This window comes from Thalassophryne amazonica, chromosome 10 (assembly GCF_902500255.1).
Source record: "Thalassophryne amazonica chromosome 10, fThaAma1.1, whole genome shotgun sequence".
Taxonomy (NCBI): Eukaryota; Metazoa; Chordata; class Actinopteri; order Batrachoidiformes; family Batrachoididae; genus Thalassophryne; species Thalassophryne amazonica.
Genome location: NC_047112.1, coordinates 39,632,928 through 39,644,941, shown reverse-complemented (window position 1 = coordinate 39,644,941; position 12,014 = coordinate 39,632,928). Strand labels below are relative to the sequence as shown.

General features: G+C 40.8%; 1 protein-coding gene across 1 annotated transcript in view; it reads right to left on the bottom strand.

Annotated features, from left to right (window-relative positions):
* The window catches only part of fbn2b (fibrillin 2b), a 229,559-nt gene that overhangs the window by 79,766 nt on the left and 137,779 nt on the right, over positions 1–12,014 (bottom strand). The window contains exons 10-11 of the mRNA XM_034179854.1: positions 4,910–5,062; positions 1,077–1,289 (exon numbers count right to left, since the gene is read on the bottom strand). Of these exons, the coding sequence (XP_034035745.1) occupies positions 1,077–1,289; positions 4,910–5,062 (366 nt within the window). The remainder of the gene's footprint in view (positions 1–1,076; positions 1,290–4,909; positions 5,063–12,014) is intronic.

The window sequence follows — 12,014 nt, the reverse complement described above, 5'->3', positions numbered from 1 at the left end:
CTGTGGCGACCCCAACAAAACCGGGAGCAGCTGATTGAACAACAACGACAACGTAGCATTTTCAAGGCACTCTGGCTTTTCATCCACACACAAATTGCATTTTAGGTTCCCAAAGATGCAACTTTTGCAAAACTATCTCCAGGGTGAATATTTTTAGAAACTCAGTTTCAGGGTTTCTCTGTAAACGGTGAAAGAGTTTTTGTGTTGCAGTGTCAGAGTGTACACCTTTATCTCCTTTGACATCAGACTGTGTGCCGTGTCCTTTGTTTGCAGGAGGCAATTTTCTGTAGTGCCGGAGGTAGCTAAAACACTGCTAGTTTTACGGTTGCTATCGGGAGTGTTTACATACATACATTGAGAGTGTCCGGCCCTCGAGGGCTATGTTCGAGAAGTGGGGATGACATTCCAAGACCCAAGGTGGTTCCATGATGGCATGGATGCAGCAACATGCGACACCACCACATACACCCAGACATGACTTGGCGCGCCACCATTGGAACCACTAATACCTTTTTCCATACTTCTAATTAGACAATATGGCTATACCTACCCAATCTCACACCATTTCGTGATGCCATCAAGAAATGTAAATTAATCTATGGTTAGTGCTCCCGTCACAAAATTGTGTCGATTTTCGTGAAGGGAGCACAAATTCATTTTGTGACGGGAGCAAGAAATGCAGGGTGACAAGTGGGGGGGGGTGGGGTTGGGGTATGTGGGGGTTAGGGTTAGGGAGAGGGTTAGGTTATGGTTAAGGTTAGAGGAAGGGGTAGGGTTAGAAATAGTAAAATAAAACACACATAATGAAAATGTGACTCATTTTGTGATGGGAGCATAAAAAAACGTGAGACTGGGCTGGGCTATACAGCTAGAGTTCTATCACCACCAGTTGTTTTAGCATTCTCTTGGCAGCGCTGGACATGTTTTGTATTTTCATGTAGATGGAAACTTTTTTTTCAACAGTAACTGCATGGATGGGATTTTTGTTTACAACAACAAAGGTGGAAAATCCCAATTTTCAAAAATACCCGTATACTTGTGGAAGCCACCTTGGTCAGATCTTAAGACTGACTCACCAATGTTTGGGTTGGGCAGAAGTCCTCCTCCATTCCCTCCTCCTCCACCAATCCCCCCGCCTCCATTGCTACTAATTCCACCTCCGTTACCATTTCCATTAGGTACACTGGGGAACTTGTAGTAATTGAGCCCATTTCCATTGCCGTTGGGGAAGCTGTAAGGGAGCTCATGTCTCTGAGGAACACCCACAATACAAAGACGCCTGAACTCATCTACAAGAAAAACAGAGATCACAGGGAAGTCAGTGGTTTTGCATTACATTATTTTTATTTTGGATGATTCGCAGACAGCTGAAAATAATATTTCTAAGAGTGAAATGGCACAAACAAGAGTTTTGTCTTTAAACTGTTTCCTGCTTGTGTGGATAATTAATTCTGACTCAATTCTACTCCTAAATTTGGATCAGCTTTGCCACTCTTACAGCATATGTGCTCAGTGTTTCCTGGAACCATTTACTGAAGAATTTCCAAGGGTCATCCCACTTTGCAATAAATTTTTATGTTCTTTTGCTGAAATCTGTTAGGAAGCTGACTGCATAACTGCTTAGAGCGTTCCTGGTATGTAAAAACTGTGCGTGTATAATGATTTCCTGTCCGGCGTTTGGCATCTATTCCATATTACCGCATGTCTTGTGTGTGTCTTATTGATGCTGTTATTTGTGCATTCCTGTATGTCTGTATGATCATCATTTATATATGTATGTATGACTGTATGGTTATATCATGTATAGTTGCCAGTGTATGTCTGCTACTGCACATATATGTACATTATCCATGTATGTATTAAGCATGTATATGTACAGACAACATATGTTCTCCAGTTAACTCTTCAATCCGGCCACATAATAAATCATTTTAATATATTTAACTGCTAATTCTGCCCACAGAGTAGGTTTTTGTCATTTCAGCAGTCTCTGCATTGACATTTGTTGATCACATGGTTGATTCCATCCAAATCTTGGTCCCATTTTGAAATATAAATACAGATTTTTATGATGAGTTGTAGTATGTATATGACTAAATTTTTCCATCTGCATCGGCATTATTTCAAAATAACGTGTAGGGTTTATGCAACATAATTCAAGGAACTTCGTTTTATCCCAAGCCTAGATAAATAGAGTTGTGTCAGGAAGAGCAGCTGATATAAATTTTGCCAAACCAAACAAGCAGTTCACATACTGATTTTCCATACTGGATCGATCAAGGCCCAGGTTAACTATGACAGCCAATGGTACTGTTGTCTGACAGGGTGCAGGCAGAAACTGTGCCACTGTTTGGTGAAGAAGTAGGAAAGAGAAAGAGGATGTCCAGAGGAACTGGGAGAGGATAAAGGCTAGACGTGTGAAATTGATAGTCAAACTTTGAATGTTGGCAGTATGGACGGTAAAGGGAGAGAACTAGCTGAAATGATGGAGAGGAGAAAGGTAGATACACTGTGCATAAAGGAGACCAAGTAGAAAGGAAGTAAGACCAGGAGCATTAGAGGTGAATTCAAACCTTTTTATCATGGTGTGTATGGGAGGCGAAATGGTGTTAGAGTCATTCTGAAGAAAGAGAATATTGAAATTGTATTGGAGTCTAAGCAAGTGTCTGACAGGGTGATAAGTGGGAAGTTGGAAATCCATCTTGAATCTACTGTGGTGACCCTGAGTTGACAAGAGAGCAGCCGAAGGGACTTACTATGATGATGAATGTCATCAGTGCATATGCCCTACAGATAGGTTGTGAGATAAAAGAGAAAGAAGATTTCTGGAGTGAGTTAGATGAGGTGGTCAACAGTCTTCCCAAATATAGGTGAGTGATGAATGGACAGGACTTCAATGGGCATGTTTCAATTCTCAATTTCAATTTATTTTCATTTACATAGCATCAAAACACAAGAAGGTTGCCTCAGGGTGCTTCACACAAGTAAGGTCTAACCTTACTACTCGTGGTAAGGAAAAACTCCCTCTGAGGAAGAAGCCTCAAGCAGACCAGACTCAAAGGGGTGACCCGCTGCTTGGGCCATGCTACAGATATAAATTACAAAGCAATTCGCAAAACAAACATACAGGAGATGTTGCCGGTGCACAGGACAGTTTCTGGAAGAGATACCACACCCATCTCTGGATGGAGCTGCACCTCAAACAGAGAGAAAAGTGTTGTGAAGAGAACAGAGATAGTGAGGAAGTGATGGGTCGATATGGTGTCAAGGAGAAGCATAGGAAAGTGCAGATGTAGTGGATTTTGCAAAAAGTGTGGAGATGGCTGTGGTGAATAGGTATTTTAAGAAGAAGGAGGCACAGTGGGTGATGTATAAGAGTGAAGAAAGGTACACAAACGTGGACTATGTCCTATGTGAAGGAAGAACACAATCGTGTGAAATTAAGTGAGACAGGCACAATTTGGAGGTGAACACACCCTGGATGACTGAACAACTGCAGAGGTCATGAGGGAAGCATCTATGAAGGTACTTGGTGTGACATATGGAGAGAGAAAGGAAGACAAGGAATACAAGAGAAGTTGGCCCAGTGCACACTCGGCCCCAGGTGTGAACTGGGCTAACCCTACCCCTAACCCTAAGCCGAGGTCCTAACCTGGGCCAAGTTCTCCTGAGGGCCACACCTTCTTGTTACTCAAACAAGGAGACTTAGTTGCTGTTCTGTTCATTTGGATTCATGATAAATAGACTTTCCCTCAGCCACCTGCAACAGGCTTGTTTTTGTGCTGTAAAACCTGTTTGCTTAAAGTCATGTCACATGTAGCTCTGTTCCCAATTGTGTGTTCCAATTTCTCTCCTTCAATCAAGCTGAATTTGGAATAATATAATCAGAAGCAGAAGCAGAATAACATTTATTTGCCAAGTATCTTCAAAGAATACAAGGAATTTGACTCCGGTTTGAAATGTACTCCCTCTGTACAAGCATGCATGAATATACACTAAATAATTCACAATAAAAATGTGCAAATAAAATGTGCACTAGAAAATGTGCAAAGGGGAAACAGACAGACTGAAGTTGTACATGAGGTATATCAATTAGTGAGTATTGTGGCAGGTTAAATTCTTCATCAGTGTGACAGCCTGTGGAAAGAAACTGTTCCTATGTCTGGTTGTTTTGACATACAGAGCTCTGTAACGTTGACCAGAGGGGAGGAGTTTAAACAGTGTGTGTCCAGGATGTGATAAAAACCTCAAGTAAATGCTCCTATTAAATCAACTTCATAATTAACTATTCTATTTTTTTTTTTCTTTTTCATGTGCATACTTGCATATTAGGAGACCCTCATATGCCGTTATGACCTTTAACAAGGGACTGAAACCAATAACCTAAAGATGTTGTTAAAGATAAATGTTATAGATTACCTAGTGGCAACAAATGTTATGTCTGAACAAAGACAAAGGATCTCCACAAATATTTACGTATGAGATATTTGATTTCTGTTGCCACAGTACAGATAATAATCTTAGATTGGTGGCGCCTGTAATAGCCCTGGATCACAGTCTAACACACAAGAAGAGTTTTGAATTCCAGGTTGACTGAAGTGATGAGGGTCATTAAATTTGCACAAATGTTCCCCATTTTTCTCTGTTTGGTTTTTGCTCATGACCTCATGCTCATCAGTTTAACTTGATGTCTCACCCCCCTCCACCCACCTTCTTCTTCTTTTTTTTTTTGCTTCTGTCAGACACACAAACACAAAGCAGACTCTAACGTCATACCATGGCTGTGTTCAATTGATTTGGCTTCTGATCCATTTTTAGTCTTATTGGCTTAATTTCTAACTATGATACTGACTGCAGAACAAGAAAGTGGTTGTTAAAGTTCTTCTTCTGTGTTTGCGTGGTTACTCACCGGACCCTCTGACAGGGCACATCTCAGGAAGCTGACCCAGAGCCCAGCAGCGGCCTGTGTCGCAGCAACACTGCATCTTTGTGTATTGGCCACTGAGTTCTCCAGCGCAGCGTCCATTAGCCAGAGCAGAGAAACACGTGCCCACACGCTGGTCTGTGGGAGAAAGTGACATGAAGCACATGATCGTGATTACACATGAATGTGAATAAGTCTGTAAGAAGACCGCGCTGCTATTTCACGCTGTGGTAGCTCTTATGTTTACATCCCGTCAGATGACAGGTACAGTAACATTACTTTAAGAGGTGTACCTAATAAAGTGTCACACTGGAAACGGTGGTTGCTTGCTCACAGAAAGCAATAGCTTTTTACTTCATTTTATTCATGATTCATAATGATTTACCAGCAAAAACTGCTGTGCATTAAAAAAAATCTCAAAAAAACTACCCAGGTTTTGAGATATTCACAGCACAAGGCATCAATACTCATTTCGACAAGTGGTGGTTACCAGTCTTACTACTTTGCTGCCCCTTAACCTTTCAAACTCCAACTCCTTACGTTTTGAGTCTTGGTTTTCCTCTGGGTTCATTACATGTAATTGCAGGTTGCAACTGAGAACAGGCCCTGTACTGAAGAATGATACTTTAGACTGTAGATAAGGGGTCCACAACCTTTTTTTGCACTGTGGAGCGGTGTAGTTTTGACAATGCTTTTGTAGACCGGCTGACAATGAGGAGGGGCTGGGGGCATTTTAAGTCAATTGCATCATAACATTTAGTTACTGTTTGGACATTTCACAACATTTGGGATCATTTAGTACAAATCTTCTTCACATGTAAAACACTGCAACTCCGACTAATGTACACACCTACTAAAATCGATGAACAAGATTTTGGACACAACAAATAATGATGAAAGAGTTTTAAATGAAGTCATGAACATTCTTATATGGCTAAGAGTTGAAAGCAGTTACAACACACACAAAAAATGCTCTTTAAACCTCTCAGATTGCACACAGTACTTTAACAGTGTTAGTATTTAGAACTGTAATTGTTTGGGCATTATTAAAAGGAAAACCACACACAAAGGCCGCCAGCTGTTATTGAACCCACAACCTTCTGCTTATGAAGAAACAACACAGTCACAAAAATGTGTTTTTGTCATTTCTCTCCCAAATCATGGACAGGATTATTATGACACCTTCAGAGAGCTAAATTATACTTGTCAAGAGTTGACTCAAGATTAATATGATTGACTCTAAGAAGCAATTAGAAAATCATAAACATTTAAATAACACTTTAAGAGATACAATCAAGTTTGCTATGTTGGCTGTAGAGATATACACACTTCCATTTTTTGTTTGTTTTTTGTTGGCCCATCAATAAGTAGACCTGCGTTTGATTCCCAATTTCTCTACCTGGCTGCATCCTTGGGAGTTGTAGATTTTCATCTGTTCAATGCTGCGATATACTGGGATAAACTCCAGCATCAACAGACCCCAGGCAGACCTCAGGGCCTGTATAGGACTTAAATGGACTGCAATTACATAGCGCTTTTCCATCTGCATCAGACACTCAAAGTGCTTTACAATAATGCCTCACATTCACCCCGATGTCAGGGTGCTGCCATACAAGGCGCTCACTACACACAACAAGGGGATTAAGGACCTTGCCCAAGGGGCCTTAGTGATTTTCTGGTCAGGCTGGGATTTGAAACAAAGATCCTCTGGTCTCAAGCCCAACACTTAACCACTAGACCATCACCTCCCCTTTTCTACATTCAACTGTTGGACAGGGAAACAAGTGTCATCTTCAGAGAGTTGAATCACAGTTTTAGACAGCAACTCTAAACTGATATGTTCAACTTTCAGAAAAAAAATCCAGTGTTATGCAAGGTTCAACATAGAGAGCACTAAAATAACACTTTAAGAGTTATAATAAACTGTGAAATATTTGACACTCTTTTGCTCTTTCTTTGTCATGCAGGTTGACAACTAATACATTAAAATGAATTTCTTCACCATGTTTGCAAAATGAGAACCAATAGGAATAGTGGTTAGCACTGTTGCCTCATAACAAGAAAGTCATGGGATTGATTCCCACCTAGGGCCTTTCTGTGTGGACTTTGCATGTTCTACCTGTGATTGTGCAGAATCCCTCTTGGTGCTCCAGCTTCCTCCCACTTCCAAATGCATGCAGGTAAGTGAACTGATGACTATAAATTGGCCGTACATGTGGGTGCGATTGTCTGTATGTGGCCCTGGCGTCCTGTGCAGGATGTACCCTGCCTCACGCCATATGACTGCTGGGATAGGCTCCAGCCCCTCCCTGCTCCTTGATTGGAATAAGTGGGTATAGAAAATGAAAGAACCTTTTGACCATGTCTGCACTGTGTGTTTTTTAAATATTAAGTCATTGCCATGTGTTTGTCTGCAATTTGCATTTCAAATTTATAGGTGTGTATAATAAACTGTTGTTTGATTAAGGTTATGCATTACCTTTAATTACTTTATTTGTACTTATTTTTTAGTTAAGGATTTCACATATTTTGGAAGTTACCAACAGACAAAACATCTACTCTAAAAATCTACTGTACTTACGTTACTCATAGTAAAGCTTATTTAATAAACATGGTAACAGATTAAATACGTTCTTACACATAAATCTGAGTACCATCATCAGGGTGGGCATAAAACATTAAATAATACTTTTTCTACTGCTGACAGCATGTATTATGTGTGGGAAATGGTCTCCAGGTAATAGCTTCTACCATAGAGCACAGCAGGAAGTCAAAAGGCTGGCCTGGCCTTCCCCTACTGGTTGGGGAGGAAGCGTCTTTATGTGCTGGTAGCAAGAAAGGTTGCCTGAAGTCCTCAACAACTGCAGGCATGTAAAGGGCCTCTAAAACGGGGTCTTATTTGTCACCGTTTGCCAGTTCAGGGTCAATGGGGCAGAAGAACAAGGCTGGAGTTGAAAGAGTGCCTCAACAAAGAGCAAAGAACGGGCTCTTTGGCAAAGAAAGAAAGAGCTCCATAGTGTGCATGTCTATGATTTTGGAAGCAGAACAATGTAAAGAAAAGGGGAGGGATGGGGGGGCAGAATGAGGGGACGTGGAAGGAGGAGCACAAATGTATTACCTCTGTAATGAGCCGGCAGTCTGGAAATAATCAGTTCCATGTGCAGTGATTCGTGCCAATCACATAGAACACGAGGGGCTGCGTCACGTCCCAGAACACGTACGCTGAAGTGCACGTTCACACACGTCACATTCACATATACAGACAAACGTTATGTATAGAACCACGTACACACAACTCGCTGGGTGCTCGAAAAGAGAGAGAGAGAGTGAGTAAGCTGGGGGGGGCTGCTGATGAAGAGGATGATGATTTAAATTGGATCCAGACGTCGGTTTGCTCGCTAGCCTCGCTCCACTACACAAGCATATTTTTATTGGGGAGGTGTTTTTTCAGACTGACTGACCGGACAGGTCTTCTTCTTCTTCTTCTGTGTCTCTTCTTCTGTGTTTAGTTTCCACACTGTGACAGTGTCTGAGACCATCAGTACGCCAACAGCCCCCGGCAGCCTACAGCACATCCCAAAAAACACACCCAGCGCACCCCGGGACACATATCGCCCACAGACCAAAACCATACATCCGGTCTGTGAACTGACGTGCAAGGAAGCAAGAAATCAGCCCCGTAATAACCATCCACTCTCCCTTATGCACTTTTTTATATTCAGACCACAAAAAAAGCCAACGTAGACGGGCAGGATGTGGACGCTAATCAAAGATGGCGAGCCATAAGAGGAAACCAGCAGAATTTATGATGTATATATTTCTACGTTCGTGCAAGGATTTCAACCAGTCTGAGTTTGGATCACACCTTCAGACATTCATTATGAGAAAGACGGTTTGGGAACGAATCGGAATTTGTCTGGGATTCTCTGTTTCCATCTGCTTCCAGTCTGGAGTCGTCCTCTCTGGAAGTGAGACTGAGGCGAGCGGGAGGATATAGTGAGTGCGAGTTGGAGGTTGCGCCCTTTTCCTCTTCGCCTTCAGCTGATAAACTTAGAAAATTCCCGTGTAAATCACCAAACGGAGGGATGAAAACACCTGGCTGACCTGATCCTGATCACCTCTCACTACGCTCTCTGCTGGAGATATGTGACCTCTGCACCCGTACGATTCCTGTAATTTTTGACAGAAATTGTGCTTTTTCAGTCATTATGTTTGTCATTTTCCAGATTTATGGGGCTGATATTTGTAAACCTCTTGGTTTACATATTGTGACGTGTCTGTAGTCTAACTGGTTGCTAATACTTTATTGAATACTGCTGAGTCTGACGCACACTAAGACGACTTTGTCAGCTTTTCAACACACTCCGAGAGGCAAAAATCAGCCATTTTTAGATTCTGCTTAAATGGGTCATTTATTTTAATGACTTATTTTGCGGTAGGTTTAAACAATTCAAAACTAATAGGAAACAGTCTTAAATTGTCTTTAATCTGGATTTATGGGAGGAACTGGATTGAAACTGTGCTATAAAAAGAAAATAATGGTTTAAACTGCATTTAAACACCTATGGTGGTTTAAGTGCAATTTAAAATTTGTTTTTGAACTGGTTCTAAATAAATGGTGGACTGGTTTAAACTGGGTAAATACTGGTTTTGGCTGCTGCTGATGATATAATAAACAACAATAAATCTGTTTATGGTGTGGCGGTGGTAGTGTAGGGGTATTCACTTGTGTGTGTGTGTGTGTGAGTTTCCTCAAAGGAGTGTCTCCAGATGATAGCAGATTGGTCAAAGGTCAAAGTTAAGGCCATAAAAAAGAAACCCCCACCAAAAACACATTTTCCAGGATATCTTTGCAAACAAAAGGACTAGACAGGTGATCCAAACCTTATGTCGTTTACCTAATCATTTGTCATCAGGTTGTACGACAACCCCATGTTGAGGACCCTAGCAGCTGGAGAAGGCCAAGGGGACACCCACATTTCACCTGGCTGCGGCAGATAGATGATTATTTTAAAGATGTGGGAATATACTGGGTGTCTGCCTGGGTGGTTGTCATCCAGGCTGTTTCTGTCGCATCATGGATGTGGCAAAGCACAGCACTAACTCATGGTCCCAGACTTGACTTGGTATGAGTCAGATTATGATAATGTTACAAAGATGTCATGAAATTACATTAGATGACCTAAAAATATTTGATTATTTTGAATATGTGGTCAGAAGTAGTAAAAGAAAACCAGAAGATAAATGTGCTCATCTTCATTTGTTCATGTAGGCCCAAGAAGCTTTTCAGATTTCAAAGTAGGAGTTATTAGGTTTGGGATTGGGTGACCTAATCATTTATCATTACAATATGTGAAATAAGTGACATCATGATATCACTAAAACATCATGAAATAAAAGGCATGCAAACCCACTGTGCTCTGAAACAAACATGACTTCCTTTTATGAATTCATCATGAAACTATGTTCACCAGCCACTGACAAATATTTTTCTGATCAACATAAACTTTATATCCTCTCTCCACACTGCAAAAAAGGCGTGTCTAAAAACAAGATAAAAACACAAAATCTGAGGGAAATTATCTTGCTGCATGGACAGATAATTTCACTTGGCAAGATGTCTTAAATTAAGTTTCTTAAATCTAGAAAAAACATTCAAACACTTAAAATAAGAAATTATCTACACAGTAAAATCACCAGTATAAATCTAACATGACAGTGGTCGAATTTACACTGCCAGTGTACATATGGTCCTATTACAGTCAAAGTGGGACCATATGCTCACTGTCAGTGTTAATTCAACACTGGTGATTTTACTGTGTAGCACTTCTAAATCTGTTTTTTTTATGTTGGTAAGAACCAAATATTTTGCAGTGTACCACAATTAAAAAAACTTTAGATTTAGAAGTATAAGATGCTGTCTTATGTTGAGTGTTTGAAGGCTTCTTTCTAGATTTAACAAACTTAATTTAAGACATCTTGTCAAGTGAAATTATCTGTCCATGCAGCAAGATAATTTCCCTCAGATTTAGTATTTTTATCTTGTTTTTAGACACCCCTTTTTTGCAGTGCAGCCCTATTAGTTGTGGCAATACAGCAAAAAATGTTTTTGTTGACTTTGACCTTGACCATTGTCTGATCTTCTCCCAAAGTTAATCATCTTGAGATATCTGCCCAAGTAATATTTCCACCCTGTTTGGTGAAAATCCGTCCAACTGTTTTTAAGTTATCTTGTTCTCAGACAGACACACACATAGGACAGATGACAACAGGGTCACTGCTTCGCCGGCGCAGAGGATAAAAGGGCACATTTCCTGCATATCTGCAACTAATACGACTAGATTAACCCTGTCTGGCTGGACTGCTGTTTTCCCAAACAAGTGGTCTGAAGCGGAGTTCTGCTTTTTTTTCCAGACTAAAAGATTTTCGTAAAAATAGCTACATGCCCTTTCCTGCAGTATTTCACCGTTCTGCTCAGAGAGCAACTACCATTAGCTTTCATATACTCTCTTAAACAACAACATATGAGTGTTAGACATCACCGCCCTGTTTAAATGTGCACGCATGTATTTGTGTGCTGTGCATAATGTGTGACTCTGAGCAATATTGTCCTTGGTGTTTGCAGCCCATTTCCTCTTGTTATACTTCTCGAAAACAGCAACACAAAAGCTGGTTATTTTATACAGATGATGGCGCTGCATGAAAAGGAGAAAACAAGAGGAGGAAAATGTTCTATTCATAATGAATGCTGAAGCTGAGAGTACACATTGATTTTCACTTACAGCAATAAAGGGACTCAGCTTTGCTACAGGAGTTTTGATTGTTCTCACCTGGTGATGCTTATAAAATGGAACAGTGTGTTTTTTGGGGGCTAAATGTAAAAATAGCCTATTAACACCTGGTTATGCGCCACTGTGGAGATAGCTGGAATATATTAACGCTTGGTAGTGTCAGTGAGTTATGCACAGTGTGTGTGTATGTGTGTGTGAGTGTGTGTGTAAATGAGTCAGAGGGGCACTAACATTAGAGTGAATTAATCTGTCATGGCCAAATAGTGCGTGCATGAGTCCGTGCCTGCACATGCAGGGCG